The sequence below is a fragment of the Maniola jurtina genome, chromosome 26, assembly GCF_905333055.1.
Source record: "Maniola jurtina chromosome 26, ilManJurt1.1, whole genome shotgun sequence".
Taxonomy (NCBI): domain Eukaryota; kingdom Metazoa; phylum Arthropoda; class Insecta; order Lepidoptera; family Nymphalidae; genus Maniola; species Maniola jurtina.
Genome location: NC_060054.1, coordinates 1660208 through 1679248, shown reverse-complemented (window position 1 = coordinate 1679248; position 19041 = coordinate 1660208). Strand labels below are relative to the sequence as shown.

Here is a 19041-nt window from a genome sequence, read left to right as displayed (position 1 = left end):
AATAGGGTCCCGTTGGCGTCCTTCGGGTACGGAACCCTAATAATTACGTGTTATGATGCCCGCTAGTATTCGTCCGCGTGGATTTAGGTTCTTTCAAAATCATGTGGGAACTCTTCGAAACTTCTTTTTGTCTTTTCTTTTTAACACTATTAGGTACGAGATATTGCCTATAAGTCCACACGAACGAAATTGTGGACTATAAAGCTAGTCTTTCCATAGTAATTTTATATTGCGAAAGTGTGTCCTGTCTGTCTGTCTGCTAGATTTTGATGTTTGGTACAGAGTTAGCTTAGATCCCAGGGAAGGACAGAGACTACTTTTATCCCGGAAAATCAAAGAGTTTCCAGGGATTCACAAAGGCACATCCGTTTAACCGATTTATTGGTAGCTTGCACCCCGGTAATTGAAATAGCAACTTTTTATGTGTTTTTATCCCGGAAAATCAAAGAATTCCCACGGGATTTTTCAATAAATTCAAATCCACGCGGACGAAGTCGCGGGCATCGTCGAGTAAAATTATAATTGTGCAATAATAAAATTAATTTACTCGGAATGGTCAGAAAATATTGCAATGAAACCTGTTATAAGTATTATGAAGAAGATGTAGGTATGTATATTCACAAGGTTATGTTTTTACATATTAATTGCAAGATATCTGAGATATAATATACTAGCTAATACCCGCGACTTCGTTCGCGTGGATGTAGGTTTTTAAAATTCCCGTTCCCGTTCCCAGGAACTATTTGATTTTCCGGGATAAAAAGTAGCCTATGTGCTAATCCAGGGTATAATCTATCTCCATTCTAAATTTCAGCCCAATCCGTCGAGTAGTTTTTGCGTGAAGGAGTAACAAACATACACACACACACACACACACACACATACAAACTTTCTCCTTTATAATATTAGTGTGATAGTGTGATATTCGGAGATCGGAGATAGATATATAAGTAGTTATAATATATAGTCATATATATTAATACTAGCTTATGCTCGCGGCTTCATCCGGGTGCACTACGAATTTCAATCCTCTATTAAACGCCTTTAAGGGGTTAAATTTCCAAAAATCCTTTCTTAGCGGATGTTTACGTCATAATAGCTATCGGTATGCCAACAGCCCGATCCGTTCCGGTAGTTTGTTTGCTCTCTCTCTGTTTGAGTAGGGGTTAAGCCCCAACCAAAAGGTTTCTTGCCTATTTTTTTTATTTTTTATAAAAGAATATTAGTCATGCTAATCTTGACTTTACTCCTCTTTCCCCTCCAATTAAGCGTAAAGCTTGTGCTAGGAGTGGGTACGACAATAGTGCAACGGGTGGGGTTTGAACCGCCGACCTTTCAGAATTCAGTCCGCTCCTCAACCGTTGAGCTATCGAGGTTCTATTTTGGTTGCTTCATGCACCAACTCAATGCTTATATTTCAGATGCTGTTACCGCTTCTGTTCTTGCTGACGGTGAAGGTCGCGTACCAACAGACCCCTGCAGTAGACCCCTCATTGCTGGTGGACATCTTCGGGACACCCCCCACGCCGACGAGACCTCCCAACCAACCCCCTAGACTTGAGGAAGTAAGTATTTTTAACCGACTTCAAAAAAAAGAAGGAGGTTCTCAATTCGTCGGTTTTTTTTTTAACGTATGTTCCCCGATTACTCAAAGACCCCGGGACCGATTTGGAATTTTTTTTTTGTTTGAAAGGGTCCCATATAAATTTGGTGAAGATCTGATGAATATCTTCGGAGATGGAGAACAGAACTCCTCAATGGGTAAGAGCAAATTGCTCGCGATTAGTGTAATAGCTTAGTAAACAGTAGGGTTTTAACTGGGCGTAGCATATTATAGTACAGTGGGGCAACTAAAAATTGTGAAATAAAAAATTTTCGTGAGAAAAATAAAACCGACTTCAAAAACCACAAACACTAAAAAGTAAGAAATAATTTTTGTTTAGCTACACAAAAATTAGAAATCAAAGTGTGAAGCTCGCCCGACTTCATACCTAGGTACATTAAACACGTGTAGCTAAACAAAAAATATTTTTTACTTTTTATGTTTGTGGTTTTTGAAGTCGGTTTTATTTTATTTTTGAATTTTTTTTTAATCATTTCTGAAAGAGGGTAAAATCATTGTACCTACCAATGGATAGTTGGTGACATTGATGTGCCTAGTTTGAACCCCGAACGGGTGAAGGATTCTAAATTAGAATCCTGAGTGTAGTGAGGGATTCAAATTCACAAGAAACAAAAAAATACAAGATGTAAAAAAACTGACTTTAATTATTGAAATTCAATACCTAGTTTAAGAGCTAGTGAGGGAAAAATTAATTTTTCCAATGCATAGTTGGTGATATTAAAATTTTTTTCCAACAATAGGTACTTATTACGGGTTTGACCTATTTTGTGAGGATGGCGGAGGATAGAGTGTGCAAAATGTTTTGTGTTGCGCTGTAGTTTTGTACCTACATATTTTAATAGTGCATGCCGAGTCCACATCGCGTACATGTATCTTTGTCTATGTATCATCTTGTATTTAAAAAAAAAAAATGTCGGAAAAATACCCGAGTACGGAACCCTCGGTGCGCAAATCTGACTAGCCGGTTTTTTTTACATGTGGTTTACTCTTCCAGATAACTGTAAGGCCTACAGAGAGCGGCGCAACGTTCACTGACAGCAACGGGGACGCGTGCCAGTGTGTGCCTTATTACCTGTGCGATAACAACCTGAACGCCGCGTGGACGAGGAACGAGAGCACCGGCTGGGGAGTGCTGGATGTGAGGTAAACATGACTGAACTCCGAAAATGTTACACGTGCCTGCTCAGGATCGAACCCCCGACCTCTTGCATACAAAGCGGACGTCTTAACTAGGCTATCAGCCAGGCTAACAGTACAAATAAAAAATTGAAAACTAAAACCTGACTGTGATCGTCTTAATAAACGCTGAAATATTATAATAAAATTGTTTTTCTGTCGCTTGGTATATTTTAATGTTGTAATACCAACCTACATTTAAATTTATGAACTCAAAATTTTTTCCTCTTTTCCCACTTGATTCAATAGTAATAAAAAAAATTTTGGAGACCCCCACTTTTTTTCAATTAACATCCGTTAGGTCAATTTTTTCGTATCAAATGTAGCCTATGTCACCCGGACCGTTAAGACGAATCGATTGACACCTCATTCATCAAAATCGGCCCAGTAGTTCAGGCGCTACGGGGGAACACACAGAATCTGCATACAAACATACATACCCACATACATACATACATAGACTGGTAAAATCATAACCCTTCCTTTTGACTTTGCCGCAGTCGGGTAAAAAAGAACCTGTTTCATGACAATCTGAACAGAATAAGGAAAAAAAAGAAGCCGTGTTAAGCTATACAAAGTCTCCGTTAACCATTTCGAAGGGTTGCCAGCAAAACATACATTAAATTAAAAAAAACTAGGCTATCACAGCTTTTAAAAAAATGCATTTTTGATTAATTATTATTAAGTAGTAAAATTCCCTAGAGTCTGCAAAAAAGAGTATTGTCTTTCAGATTCGGTGCGAACGATGAGTGCCAAGAGAGCGTGGAGAGATGCTGCAAGAACGTCCTACCAGAGCCCGAACCTGAGCGGCCTGACCCCGGCAAGCTGAGGGGCTGCGGGTACAGGAACCCCAACGGCCTGGACTTCCAGATCACTGGAGGCAACGTGAGTCATCATACCTTCGTCCACTTCCCATACGCCACGCCGCCATCCAGAAGCTCTCGCTTTGTTACATGAGGGAAGGAGTGTGGGGGGTGTAGGAGTAGGGGGAGGTCAAGGGGCCTGAAGGGCTATAGAGCGGATAGCATGGAGCGCCTGACCCCACCAAGCTGAGGGGCTGCGGGTACAGGGACTTCAACGGCCTGGACTTCCAGATCACTGGAGGCAACGTGAGTCATCATACCTTCGTCCACTTCCCATACGCCACGCCGCCATCCAGAAGCTCTCGCTTTGTTACATGAGGGAAGGAGTGTGGGGGGTGAAGGAGCAGGGGGAGATCAAGGGACCTGAAGGGCTTTAATGCGGATAGCATGGAGCGCCTGACCCCGCCAAGCTGAGGGGCTGCGGGTACAGGGACTTCAACGGCCTGAAATCCCAGATCACCGGAGGTAACGTGGGTCATATAGCTATAGTCAACTGCCAATAGGGGCGATGGTGCAAGGTCCTTCCCAGATACGGCCTGAGCGACCTGACCCCGGCAAGCTGAGGGGCTGCGGGTACAGGAATCCCACCGGCCTGGACTTCCAGATCACTGGAGGCAACGTGAGTCATCAATCATATGGACATAGCCTCGATAGCTCAACGGTTGAGGAGCGGACTGAATTCCGAAAGGTCGACGGTTCAAACCCCACCCGTTGCACTATTGTCGTACCCACTCGTGGCACAAGCTTTACGCTTAATTGGAGGGGAAAGGGGACTATTATTCATGATTAGCATGGCTAATATTCTTTTAAAAAAAAACATAGGTCTTTTGTAGGGATTTTCATACGCCACGGTGTTGCGCTGCCGTCATCCAGAAGATCTCGCAAAGTTACATATCATCTGTCACCTAATGGGAGAGGGGGGGGGGGGGGGGTTAGATTCATCATGATCAACCCATTTCCGCCCCACTACTGAGTACGGGTCTCCTCTCAGAATGAGAAGGGTTTAGGCAATTTTAGCTTAGTCTTTCCCAATATATTTCAGGGCAACGAGGCGCAATTCGGCGAGTTCCCGTGGGTGGTGGCTCTGCTGGCCTCCAACGGCACATACGTTGGCGTGGGCGTGCTCATCCATCCTCAGGTCGTGCTGACCGGCGCGCACGTCGCCAACAAGTGAGTTAACTGCCACAGAGTCTTGCTAAACGGAACCCTAAACAAGTGTAAATTAAAAATTTTCAACACGCCCGACCAGTGAAGGTTACAGTAACTAGAAAAGAGCTGATAACTTTTAAACGGCTGAAGCAATTTTTTTGGATTATAGCTCTCTATAAAGACACTCTCGATCAAGCCACCTTTCAAACAAAAAAAAGTAAATTAAAAGCGGTTCATTGGTTTAGGCGCTATGATGCCACAGACAGATACACAGATACACAGATACACACGTGAAACTTATAACACCCCTCTTTTTTGGAAGTCGGTTAAAAAGGGTAAAACCGGAGCCCTATTGATGTCACTCTGCTGTCTGTCTGTTTGTCCGCGTGTCACAACTCTCTAGCTAGTAGACGAAATGAGTTATAAACCTGAAATTTTCGTATTTGATGTAGAACGTTGTCCCAAAACAGAATGTTGAATTCATTTCATATTTGTGCATTTTGGATGGAGATCATGGGTTCGCGCGTGGGGCGACTCGTGGGGGGTTCGGGTGACCGGAGGTCTGGCAGTTACCTTGGTCAGTATATTAGTCTGGCCATTCAACGAGGTAACGCAGCCAGCGTTCTGGGCACCCTGCCTCGTTACAGTGGTTTAGATGACACTTGCCGATGCCCACGACTTCGCCCGCGTGGATTTAGGTTTTTTGAAATCCCGTGGGAACTCTTTGATTTCCGGGATTAAAAGTAGCCTATGTGCTAATCCAGTATATTATCTATCTCAGCCATTCTCAGCCAAATCCGTCCAGTAGTTTTTGCGTGAAGGAGTGGCAAACATACACACACACACACACACTGACATACAAACTTTCGCCTTTATAATATTAGTGTGATTTTTGTTTTGTAATTTTTATATTTACTTACCTAAGTATTTTGTAAATAAAGACGCCAACATAGTACAAAATCAGTGTCACATTTTTTTTTTGAATTTTTTTTTTAATGCATTTCAATGTCATTATAACGAAAAGCCGATTTTAGCAAGTTCACCTAGCAAGTTCTCCGAATGAAATCCAACAGGTTCTCTGAAGACGACAGTGAAGAATCTGGAGAATACTATATTGACAATGGAGAAGAAGGAGGCAATGGTGAATTTAATTTTCCGTACGTGCGATATAAGTGAATATTTATATTATAATAAAATTCTCTTCATTTTACATTAAAAAAATATTTAAAACTAATCGGATTTGGAAGATTTTTAAAGACCTCGTACCCCGATTGCCATGTAAATCTGTCGCGTATCATACATACTTAATATTTGAAAAGCACCAATAGTTATTTGAGACACAAGGGGCCAAAGTGATATTTTGGTCCCAAGTGACGCACACCACCTATGAGAAAAAAAAAGCGGACCAATCAGAAGAGAGAAAGTTCAAACTCCCATGAGAACTAATTCAAAAAAAAATTATTTACTCTTATTTTGTTCCCTAGATTGCAGCCAGGCTCGCTCATAGCCCGCGCTGGGGAGTGGGACACACAGACAAACAAGGAGAGACTGAAGTCGCAGGAGAGGGTAGTCGACGGCATCGTCATACGAGAAGGTAATTATTATCCAAGGAGTAAAAACCTTAACTTGGCTGGCTTTTCCTGCATGCTTAGCTGTGGGAGGGCGGGCGGTGCATATCACTTACTGCATGTTGTACAATACAGATTTTTAAAATATTTCAACAAACGAAAAATTATGGAACTCTAAAGTTACTTTTTTAACCCCCGACCCAAAAAGAGGGGTGTTATAAGTTTGACGTGTGTATCTGTGTATCTGTCTGTGGCATCGTAGCGCCTAAACGAATGAACCGATTTTAATTTAGTTTTTTTTGTTTGAAAGGTGGCTTGATCGAGAGTGTTCTTAGCTATAATCCAAGAAAATCGGTTCAGCCGTTTGAAAGTTATCAGCTATTTTCTAGTTACTGTAACCTTCACTTGTCGGGGGTGTTACAAATTTTTAATTTACACTTGTTGTACAAGTTAGCCTTTGACTGCAATCTCACCTGGTGGTAAGTGATGATGCAGTCTAAGATGGAAGCGGGCTAACCTGGAAGGGATATGGCAGTTTTTATTAAACCCATACCCCTTTGGTTTCTACTTGTTCCAGACTTCAACCCCAAAAACCTGAAGAACGACATGGCGCTCCTGCACTTGGCGTCACCGTTTGAGCTGGACAAGCACATCAACATGCTGTGCCTGCCCGAACAGGACGAGGACTTCGACAACTACCGCGGCTGCGTTGCTAATGGTTGGGGGAAGACTGTGTTCGGTAAGTTCTAGACCCCTCCCGCTATAGACAACCTAGATACTAGATGACTGGGGGAAGAACATGTTTGGTAAGTTTTAGAAGGATACAAGATCGTGGGGTTTGTTTGGTGGATTGACCCTTGACATGGAAGATTTTAGGGTCCCAAGGTGCAGGAGTCGTGACCCTACACAGGAAGCTGTGACGTTAGTAGATCTCCCTACTAGGTGGACCTCAGATAGTCACAGCGAGCCGCATAAGACCGTGGGGTGCAGAAGTCCATTCAAGAATCTTAAAATATCCTAGAAGGGATCGCGGAAGAATGTGTTTTGTGATTTCTAGAAGGACAAAAAGTTCCTTCACTAGATTATGGGACAAGGTAGATGGGAGACACCAAGTAGGTGGATGAAAGCTAAGTATCAAGTGGACAAGCATCAATATGCTGTGTCTGCTTGAACAGGACGAGGACTTCGACAATTACTGCGGCTGCGTTGCTAATGGTTGGGGGAAGACTGTGTTTGGCGAGTTCAAACCATCGATGTATATGGATTAGCCTTTCCCATACAATTCCGTCCGCAAAAATACGCTTGAATCTTACGTCATCGTCATTGACAAAGTCAAGAGACTTTTGCAAATTCTCTTGACTTTTTGAGCGCGTTTTTTTATCTTCGAAGGGCCCATCCATATACATCGATGGTTCAAACACAGTCAAATGAAAGACACCCCAGTCAAATGAAAGACACCCCACTCGATGTCTTTCATTTGACATCGTGTGGGAACCGGGATGTCAAATGAAAGAGGAGAAAATTCTGAGATCTTGGAAACAAATGTGTAGTACATTTGTTTTAGTACAACAATAATATATACCAAGCGACAGAAAAATATGTATTGTAAATGTATTTATAATATTTCAGCGTTTATTAAGACGATCGCAGTCGGGTTTTAGTTTTCAACTTTATCTTGTTGCAATGGGGATGATGCCTATGTCAAAATAAATTATTTTTTAGTAAAAATTATTAAATAGAGTGTCTTACAAAATTCGTGAAATCCACATTTAATGCTAGTTTGCTAACCATTTTAAATCATCGATTTAACTAACAAGTGTAAATTAAAAATTTATAACACCCCCGACGATCCAAAGTATTTGAGTTTTCCAAAACATCATTTTCAAATAAATAATTATGTATTTAGGCAACGTCCATCTTGACAGCTTGACATTTGTCTATTGACATAATATTATGAACCTAACGGTTTTCCTTCTTTTCTACAAGAAAACTAGAAAAGAGCTGATAACTCTTAAACGGCTGAACCAATTTTTTTAGATTATAGCTAAGAACACTCTCGATCAAGCCACCTTTCAAACAAAAAAAACTAAATTAAAATCGGTTCATTCGTTTAGGCGCTACGATGCCACTGACAGATACATAGATACACAGATACACAGACACACAGATACACAGATACACACGTCAAACTTATAACACCCCTCTTTTTGGGTCGGGGGTTAAAAAAGTACGATAAATTACGTCAAATGTAATGACGTCTCATCTGTGTATTTCATACAAGCTCATACCAGTCGCTGATTTGACTAGTAGTCATCAAATTCAAATTATTTTCAAAATTCGAATTCAAAATATTTTTATTCAATTAAACTTTTACAAAGTGCATCGTCAAAGTAATCTACCACTGCCTGGTTCGGAATGCCGTTGCTACCGAGAAGAACCCGCAAGAAACTCGGCGGTTGCTCTTTTCAAGTATTAAAATCCTCCCATTATCATCATTCATCATCCCTATTATCAGATTTACTTGATAGTGTCCATTCTCCCCAGGTCGCCAAGGTCGGTACGCTGTGATCCTCAAGAAGGTGGAGGTGGACATGGTGCCTTTCGCGAAGTGCGAGAGCCAGCTGAGGCGGACCCGGCTCGGGAACCGCTTCCGGCTGGACAAGAGCTTCGTCTGTGCTGGTGGTGAAGAGGGGAAGGATACTTGCCAGGTACCTACCAGATCTTTTTTTTTTAAAAAAAAACAAACACAAATGATCATATTATTATTTAAAAAAAACCAACGAATACACAAAAACACAATACCGAAAATCATTGATATAAATGACCGAAAATATGTTTTAATGTGTTAAATAACCAAAGAATACCTACACAATAATTATTATGAAGCACAATAGTCAGGGAGTCCCTAAGTAAGTGTTCCCTCACTGAGCCTATCGCTGTCCTCCCCAGCCCAGCCGATTGTATTACATATTTTAGGAACTATATATTATGCGCTTATTATTCTATCGTAGTAGTTATACATTTTTGGCACTGAAAATCTCACCTTCTTATTTATTCTAACATCTCTCTATGCCCTTATTTATATCGTAATTTTTTAACGTAAAAATCTGTTTTAGAATGTACAGGTAAATCCCTTTCATACGATACCCCACTTGGTATAGTTATCTTACTTTGAAAATACCTACTTATTATTTGTTCATAAATACATTTTAATTTTTTTTTTAGTGATTGTAACCATAAATTCACGGTTTTCAGATTTTTCCTTTATTTTCTAACCTACCTATCTGCCAAACATGATTCTAGGTCAACGGGAAGTACCTATGATAGGTATTCTTGACAGACGCGGCAGATGGACAGACAGACAGACAACAAAGTGCTCCTATAAGTGTTCCGTTTTTCCTTTCGAGGTACGGAACCCTAAAAATACCAGTAATTCGACCCCTGGCTCTAAATGTCTACCCTTTGTCCTCAGGGCGACGGCGGAGCACCCTTGGCGTGTCCCGTGGGTGGCGACCGCTACCGGCTGGCGGGGCTGGTCGCGTGGGGCATCGGCTGCGGACAGAAAGACGTGCCCGCGGTGTACGCGCGCGTAGCCCTGTTCCGGCGCTGGCTAGATGGCGTCATGGCCAACTGGGGCTTCGGCGCGGAGGCCTACACCGCCTAGAGCACCGCTAACGTCTGGGGAACTTCAAAAAAAAATCTAATCGTAAAAATTTTGCGCTCGCTGCGCTTGCGTTAGTATCATCATTCCATTCCACCAGTCTGTATGCGTCCAACGCTGGACATAGGCCTTTCCAAGAGCGTTCCAACGCTGGCTAGACGGCGTCATGGCCAACTGGGGCTTCGGCGCGGAGGCATACACCGCCTAGAGCACCCCTAACGTCCAGGGAACTTCAAGAAAAAAACAATCGTAATTTTTTTGCGCTCGCTGCGCTTGCGTTGATAACAATACTGCCTTCATTTTCAAAATCTTGACGTTTAGTGACGACAGATTGATTTTATTACTATTGTCTCAGCTGCATTTTTTTTTATATACCTAGCACTTATTTGATGATTTCTATAGATAGTGATACCATAGACAAAAATGTAATGAAATACAGTACCTACCTTTAGCGTCTCAGATTGACCATAATGAAATTAATGTGATAAATAACTTTAATGAACGATATATTGTGATTTTCTACGACGTATTTTTTATAATAAATAGTTTACTTTGTAAAAGTTGTGTTTTATTTTACAAACCATTTAAAGCTGTCATTTTAATTTAGTTTAAAGCCAAAATTAATAATCCTATCTATCTGCCGATTGATTTTGACATTTTTCGAGAATTGTATGGTATTTTTGGTATTTTTTAACAATTTAACAATGTCAGTAAATAAGTTATAGACATATTACGGATAGATTGATTACTAATTTCGGCCATTAGAGATTATTACAATAGAATTAGAGCAGTTACGCACTCATCCAATTCGAATCTGTGAAAATCACACTAATATTATAAAGGTGAAAGTTTGTATGTGTGTGTGTGTGTGTGTGTATGTTTGTTACTCCTTCACGAAAAAGCTACTGGACGGATTTGGCTGAAATTCGGAATGGAGATAGATAATATCTTGGATTAGCACATAGGCTACTTTTTATCCCGGAAAACCAAAGAGTTCCCACGGGATTTCGAAAAACCTAAATCCACGCGGACGAATCGCGGGCGTCAGCTAGTAAGGATATAAAACTAGACCCAAGTCGGATATTACTTACGTACTAATCCGATCTCTGATCCAAATCCAAGCTATTCAGTCGACATCTTTGACATATCTACGTCATACGTCCGATTTGAATCCGAGACACATCCGATATATTCTCACGGATCACGGACAGAACTCGGATGACGGAAGTCGAATCTACTGCGTAAGCTACCATACAAATAGTTCTATGACTACTTCTGAACGTAGTTTCACAGATTCGGATCGGATGGGTGCGTAACCGCCCCTAGCCACGCTGGTGTCGATATGAAACAAGCTTCCCCTATCAGCTTATCTTAATATAGTTAAATACTTTGGAGTGAAGAGGAATCTTCTAGGCAAGCGCGCTCCATCTTAGACAGCAGGTCTGATTGCAACCAAGCGCTAGTCTATAAAATAAAAACTTGACAGCGAGAGGTTATTCCATACAGTGCCATCTATGAATGTCAAGTGGAAGTATCAAAATGAAATCTGTTACGTATCTTACATAATAATTTATTTCATATAGAATCTATTTAATTTTCACAGTGGGTAGAGCGTTCCCACAGTTGGCCTTCTTGAGTTCAGCGTGGATTTGGCGCGAGTGTTTGTATTCAATACCATCGTGGTATTATTTGATCATCATCCATCCATCATGATCTAACCATCGCCGGCCCACTACTGAGAACGGGTCTCTTCTCAGTATTAGGCGGGTTTAAGCCATAGTCTGCCACGCTAGCCCAATGCGAATTGGCAGACTATTATTTGATAGCGAGAGGTTATTCCATACAGCGCCATCTATGAATGTCAAGTGGAAGTATCAAAATGAAAACTGTTACATATCTTACATAATAATTTATAATAAAAATTGTTACATATATTACATAATAATTTATTTCATATAGAATCTATTTAATTTTCACAGTGGGAAGAGCGTTCCCACAGTTGGCCTTCTCGAGTTCAGCGTGGATCTGCTTAAGGCGCGCGCGCGCAAGCGACAAGCTCGCATTGGTCGCTCGCATACTCTCCTGTAAACAATTATGTGACTGATTAGAAAACTGTTTTAAACAGGAATTAAAAAAATTGGCAGTCAGTGGGGATGGGCGACAGAAGTGAAAACACAATAGCGCCGATTCTATTGTCTCTACATCCTACTCTTTTTAATATTGTTAAAAAAGAGACCCAGTCCCACTATTTGTTTGGCCCTGTATTTCCATTCTAAATAGCCAAATCCGTCCAGTACTTTTTTCGTGAAGGAGTAACAAGCATACAAACACACACACACACATACATACAAACAAAGGAGATTGGCGAATTTCATAGAACTTCTGACCCAAACCCTTAGAACCGCGGGTCTCACGAAGCAAACTTCTCATGCTTGTTCTAGTAAACCAGTCTAACAAAAAACTTCATCAAAGTCTATCAAATAAAGTTGGGAGAAAAAAGATATTCACTTGTATTGGCCATGTAACGGTTATTTATAATGTGTACTTGTGAGAATAATTATATTTTTGATCCCCATCTTTAAAAGTATCAGGCTTACACAGAAAAATACAGTGGACCCCCGGTAATCCGACAAACGTTTAACAGGACATTGTCGGACTATCGAAATTGTCGGATTATAGAGCCTAACCCCAATAGTCCGGCGTTTTTTAGAAAAGAGTACCTTGTAATCCGACAAATTACAGATCCAATGATAAGATTCCATATGTCATACATACTCTGAAGTACAAATCATACTTCACTATGTATGTCAGATTTAGTAAATTCAATAATAATAGACATGTCGGATTACAGGGGGTGCCGGATTAGACAGGGGCCGGATTACCGGGGGTCCACCTCTGAAAAATAATATTAAAATTAAATGATTTCTGAATCTGAACGGTTTTTAAAAATGCTGGGTTCAAATTCGCCAACCTTCTTTCGCTTTTATAATATTAGAGTGATATCCGTACCTGCACACTGAGCAAGGTTTTGTCGGCCCGGCTCAGTTTTTCCACACATATATCCGTAGTGTGCTTCGCCAGGCCTTCCACGGTGGCTCGCAGAGATACATTGCATTCCCCTGACACAACAACACATTCATATCAATAAACGTTCTCAGTATAATTTTTTAAACGATCTATATTAGCTTCACTTATTATAACTTTAAACACTTACTTATTTGACATAGATTTATATTAATGACTAGGACACTTTGATATTGTAATTGTTAGAATAATGAACTGGTGTACCTAACCAACTGTAACATCTCACTGTCATAGGTCGCGTGGTCATTTCAATCTCAATTAAATAGTCTAACTATATATTTTGCACGCCATACACAAATGGCAAAATGTGAATGACCAAGGACCTGTCAATATACCTACCATCATTGTTACTCACATTTCGCAAAATAAAGAACCATTTCATTTCATTTCATTTCATACAACATGTCAATGCATACAACATATTCATTTGTATGGGAATAATAATATGGAATCCTCGTAGCTTTAGTTTTAAGTAACGTAATTAATTATCACCACTATATCGTACAAGTTTAACAATTTCGACCATCAATAGAAGTACAATTGTACCTACTTTGAATAAATGATTTTGACTTTGACTTTGACTTTAATTATTTTGAGTCTGTGACTTAAGACACTGTTAAAACGAGACAGCGATATACCGCTGGCATAAATCTGTCTCATCGCAAAGCATTGCCCCCAAGTGTTTTATCTTTCCAATACAATACTGCATAGAAACCGATAAAGTTTAGTAAAACTGCCATAACTCTTCCAACTTACCCCTCTTCTTTCTTAAATTGCATCATCACTCACCACCAGGTGAGATTGTAGCCAAAGGCTAAATTTTTGTTTTTTTAAAAGAATATTAGCCATGCTAATCATGACTACTACTCTTTCCCCTTCAATTAAGCGTAAAGCTTGTGCCAGGAGTGGGTACGACAATAGTGCAACAAGTGGGGTTTGAACCGCCGACCTTTCGAAATTCAGTCCGCTCCTCAAATGTTGAGCTATCAAGGCTCAACTGTAACTTGTAATGGCATTGGCGGTTCCTCTGGTACTGCAAATGTTAATGAGTGATCGGTGATCACTTAACATCAGATGACCGTGCTCGTTTGCTCGCTATTTTTATTTAAAACTAGCTGTGCCCGCGACTTCGTTCGCGTGGAATAGTGACTTCTCGGGCAGCATGTACGTTAAAAATGTTCGCCGTGATTCTTTAAATTGACATAACTTTTTTATTTATGAACCGATTGACATGAAATAAACACTAAATGTTAAGTGAAGCTTACTACAACATATTAGTGAAAACCGTATCTAAATCGAATAAGCCGTTTCTGATATTAGCGTGCACAAACACACAGACAAACAGACAAACAGACAAAAAAAAAATTAATTACAATTTCGGGTTCGGCATTGATATAATAACAACCCCTGCTACTTTCTTTTTATATATTTTCATTGTACAGACACCACTTTTCTACAATTTTATTATATGTATAGAAAAAAATATAGTACATACATAGCTTCTGATGTAGCAGTGAGTTATGTATCAGCTTGGTTGGTGATGACGGTGATGAAGTGAACATTGTATGCAGCGGGGCATCCTGCTCATCACTTATTGGTGATGGGAGCTTGCTTTCTGGAACGTGAAAACTTTATTAACATCCTTCTAGCAATCCTAAGCCCCATTCAAACCAAGTTTAGTTCTTATTTTAATACTACCTATGACTTTTTAGGGAAAAGGAAAAACGGAACCCTTATAGGATCACTTTGTTGTCTGTCTGTCTGTCCGTCCGTCCCTCGTGTCTGTCAAGAAAACCTATAGAATTATTCCTGTTGACCTAGAATCATGAAATTTGGCAGGCAGGTAGGTAGGTCTTATAGCACAAGTAAAGGAACAAATCTGAAAACCATGAATTTGTGGTTACATCATTAAATTTTTTTTAATGTGTTTCAATTTTCAAAGTAGGATAACTTTACCAAGTGGGGTATCATTTAAAAGGGCTTTACTTGTATATCCTAAAATAGATTTTTATTTATTTTTATGTTTAATAGTTTCTGATTTTTTGTGCAAAATGTTAAAAAATACCTGAGTATTCCTTACCCCCCTATCACTCCCTCGGTGCGCTAGTCTAACTTGCACTTGGCGGGTTTTTGACATTGATTTAGGTTTTTAAAAATACCATGGGAACTCTTTGATTTTCTGGGATAAAAAGTAGCCTATGTCCTTCTCTTGGATGCAAACCATCTTTGTACCTTTCGTTCAAATTGGTTCAATGGACAGGCCTTTAAAATTTTTGTGAGAGTTTATTAATTTTCCAGGATAAAGAGTAGCTACGTAGCCTATGCTCTTTGTGAGGATGCTAGCTAGTTCTGTACCAAATTTCGTCTAGTTGGTCAAACAAATGAAAAGGTGACAGACAGACATACTTTGATACTAGCTGTGCCCGCGACTTCGTTCGCGTGGAATAGTGACTTTTCGGGCGAGGCGTGTAGTACGTACTCTGTACGTTATAAATGTTCGCCGTGATTCTTTAAATTGACATAACTTTTTTATTTATGAACCGATTGACATGAAATAAACACTAAATGTTAAGTGAAGCTTACTACAATATATTAGTGAAAACCGTATCTAAATCGAATAAGCCGTTTCTGATATTAGCGTGCACAAACACACAGACAAACAGACAAAAAAAAAATTAATTTCAATTTCGGATTCGGCATCGATATAATAACAACCCCTGCTACTTTTTTTTATATATTTCCATTGTACAGACACCACTTTTCTACAATTTTATTATATGTAATAGATTTATAATATTAGTGTAGATTACCATCATCTGATTCAGGAGCTTCTCCGGAGATCACAAATGCTTTAGAGGAGGGGAATGTGTCCTGAAAATATATAAATACTGTTTATATAATGCCTTCAAAGACGTCGCTTTGTGATGACCACGACCGCTCTGCCAAGAGTGTTACAATGCAGAAGTTTATATAGACACTCTTCGAATTCAAATTCAAAATATTTTTATTCAATTAGACTTTTACATGTGCTTTTGAATTGTCAAGAGCATCTACCACTGGTTCGGAACGACGGAAGAACCAGCAAGAAACTCGGCGGTTGCTCTTTTCAAAGATTTCATATACAATATTATGCCATGTATAAAAGCAATTGAAGTCCCACGCATTGCTGGAGCGAGCTGCAGGTCAAATCCACACTCTTTTATCATTTACATAACCTTCGATAGTATAATATGCTTTTCTCAGGAGCATAGTTTTAATAGATTTTTTAAACTTGTGTAAAGGCAAGTCCAAAATTGATTGTGGAATTTTGTTATAAAAGATTATACCCATTCCCACAAATGACTTTTGGACCTTCCTGAGGCGAAGTGTAGGAGTCGCAAGTCTGTTACGGTGTCTAGTCAGCCTGTTGTGTAGATCGCCAATTTTCTCTTCATTTATTCAAAACCATTCCACCACTTTAGCACCTTGGGACCCTAACTTTTATTGATTTTTCGAGCTATGTGCCAAGCATTAGGTGCATATTGTAAATTGAACCCTAGAAAAGAGCAACCGCCGAGTTTCTTGCCGGTTCTTCTCGGTACGAACGGCATTCCGAACCAGTGGTTAATTATTTTGACGATTCAAAAGCGCTTGTAAAAGTTTACTTGAATAACAAGTGTAAAATAATTTATAACACCCCCGACAAGTGAAGGTTACAGTAACTAGAAAAGAGCTGATAACTTTCAAACGGCTGAACCGATTTTCTTGGATTATAGCTAAGAACACTCTCGATCAAGCCACCTTTCAAACAAAACTAAATTAAAATCGGTTCATTGGTTTAGGCGCTACGATGCCACAGACAGATACACACGTCAAACTTATAGCACCTATCTTTTTGGGTCAGGGGTTAAAAATATATTCTATTCTAATTATATTCTATAGTTTCATGAAATATTCTAATCTAAAACTCGCAATCTTTTATTTGCTAACTTACCGGTGATTTGCCGACTTCAACATCTGAATCTGACTCGGACGCCTCTCCGTCCACAACGTGAGCTGATTTAGACATTCTTTTAAATTAATAAACGCCACTAAATCTTTAAATTTTGTACGAATTAAACGAATAAACACCAAAACACCATTGTTTTGACATTTGTTTGATTTGTTGTAATTATTTCACATGACAACTGACAACAACTGACAAGTGAAACTTTGCTTTTTTTTTCTCTCGTCTGGCTTTACAAAGATTAGCCAATGTCAAGTTTGTAGTTATTTGTAACAAGTTAGTTAAACTATACAAGTATGGACCCCGTCTGTGCCGGCACTCGCCGACACACGCACGGCACCCCCTTAGAGCGCTCTCCAGTCAGTTTTAACAAAAAAAACACTCCAAAAAGGCAGAGCACGCCCGCCAGCTAACACCAACACAGACGAAGTCAAATCTTTGCTTTGACATTGACAGTTAAACAATATTGCCATAGAAATAAAAAATAAGAGCTACCTATTCATTAACCGACAAAATAAACTTCAATGCTTCATGCAGTCATGAATAGAAGAAGAAGAGAAAGAGAAAAAGAAAAACTGTTTACTTGGCGCCACAAGAAATATAACATAATATATAAAGTCGAAAAAAGATGAAATGCGTGGTGTGTGGTACCAAAATGGATTCCACTCAGCATTTGCTGCACCTGTATCGGAAACGCAGGCCCAGCGCTGGTCTTCCGTGAAGCCAGCTAGAAGAATATATAACTGACTACGTCCTTGGCGCCGAGGTGAACGCTGTGGTCTCTTAATGGTTTGGGTTCGATTCCCGGCAGTCTAAATTGTCTCAGGTGGGTGGGTTGGAGGTTTCAGCCTTAATTAATACCCTAACCACCACCGTACCAGCAAACTCCAAACGATTTCACTACGTTATTTACATTTATGATTCTAAAATTTTGTATTCCAATACGATAAAAAGTACCTGACTATTCTGTGATTCTAAAGGCATGATTTAATTAATGCAATATATAAGTACCTACCTCTATATCTGGTAGATGCTCTTGACGATTCAAAAGTACTTGTACAAGTGCAAATTAAAAATTTATAACACCCCCAACAAGTAAAGGTTACAGTAACTAGAAAAGAGCTGATTACTTTCATACGACTGAACTGATTTTGTTGAATTATAGCTAAGAACACTCCCGATCAAGCCACCTTTCTAACAAAAACAAACTAAATTAAAATTGGTTCATTAGTTTAGGAGCTACGATGCCACAGACAGATACATAGATACACACGTCAAACTTATAACACCCCTCTTTTTGGGTCGGGGGTTAAAAAATTTAGTTGATTTTTTTTCTAGTATTACTCTCGATCAAATGTTACAAACATGTTGGTACAGAACCCTTTGTTTGCGAGTCTGACTCACACTTGACCAGATTTTGCTATTCACAGTGAAAAGGAAAGCAAGAAAACACAAAGAAACATGAAGAACTGGTTTACTATCAGTTGTAACGTGGACGTATTGACACAGCGACAAATATTTACAGTAATTTATTACACATTACACAATAACGTCTTAAGGATCCCACACACGCTTTTACCCAGTCACATGATGAAGAAAAAATACTTACTTGTGATGTCAATTGTGACACCTCTTTATTATAAAAGAGCAGTCGAATTTGCCGTCAGTTACAAGTAGATTCAATCTTATTAACAGAGATAAAGAATCAGGGTCTAGACTATTTGGTGATGTTATAAAATAGTTATTTGTTCAACAAGATAGCAAAGTTCATTTTTCTTGCAAGTGCCTAGTTCGAAACACAAGCGGGCGAAGGATTCTATTATAGAATGTAATAGTAGCGATTTATGGGTTAGTTAGAATCCCGAGTGTAGTGGGGGATTCAAAGGTACAAGAAATAAAAACTTTGGTATCATGTGATACATACAACTTTT

At 39.6% G+C, this 19041-nt stretch overlaps 2 protein-coding genes across 5 annotated transcripts in view; one reads left to right on the top strand and one right to left on the bottom strand.

The window, feature by feature from the left end:
- LOC123878489 (phenoloxidase-activating factor 2-like) overlaps positions 1 to 19041 on the top strand; it is a 31405-nt gene that overhangs the window by 3830 nt on the left and 8534 nt on the right. Inside the window, exons 2-10 of one of the 3 annotated variants that reach the window (XR_006798832.1) lie at positions 1422 to 1565; positions 2619 to 2767; positions 3532 to 3685; positions 4706 to 4833; positions 5886 to 5969; positions 6297 to 6406; positions 6958 to 7119; positions 8925 to 9088; positions 9853 to 10114. Coding sequence is in view for 2 of the 3 variants with exons in the window: in XM_045925676.1 (XP_045781632.1) it covers positions 1422 to 1565; positions 2619 to 2767; positions 3532 to 3685; positions 4706 to 4833; positions 5886 to 5969; positions 6297 to 6406; positions 6958 to 7119; positions 8925 to 9088; positions 9853 to 10044 (1287 nt within the window). In the remaining variant the exon portion in view is untranslated. Of the gene's footprint in view, positions 1 to 1421; positions 1566 to 2618; positions 2768 to 3531; positions 3686 to 4705; positions 4834 to 5885; positions 5970 to 6296; positions 6407 to 6957; positions 7120 to 8924; positions 9089 to 9852; positions 10602 to 19041 lie in introns of those variants that run through there. The other 2 variants (XM_045925676.1, XM_045925677.1) reach the window with 2 other exon arrangements.
- Positions 1270 to 17285, bottom strand: LOC123878496. Of its 2 annotated transcripts, none has more exons than XM_045925691.1 (6): positions 17099 to 17285; positions 15936 to 15996; positions 14621 to 14740; positions 13051 to 13160; positions 12004 to 12123; positions 1270 to 1318 (listed from the first exon to the last, which is right to left on the bottom strand). In XM_045925691.1, exons 1-5 carry the CDS (start codon positions 17171 to 17173, stop codon positions 12004 to 12006), a joined length of 486 nt encoding a protein of 161 aa, XP_045781647.1. In that variant the 5' UTR covers positions 17174 to 17285; the 3' UTR covers positions 1270 to 1318. The 2 variants fall into 2 exon arrangements, with proteins under 2 accessions (XP_045781647.1, XP_045781648.1); XM_045925692.1 differs by lacking the exon at positions 1270 to 1318 and adding an exon at positions 11597 to 11669 and having other exon boundaries at positions 12046 to 12123.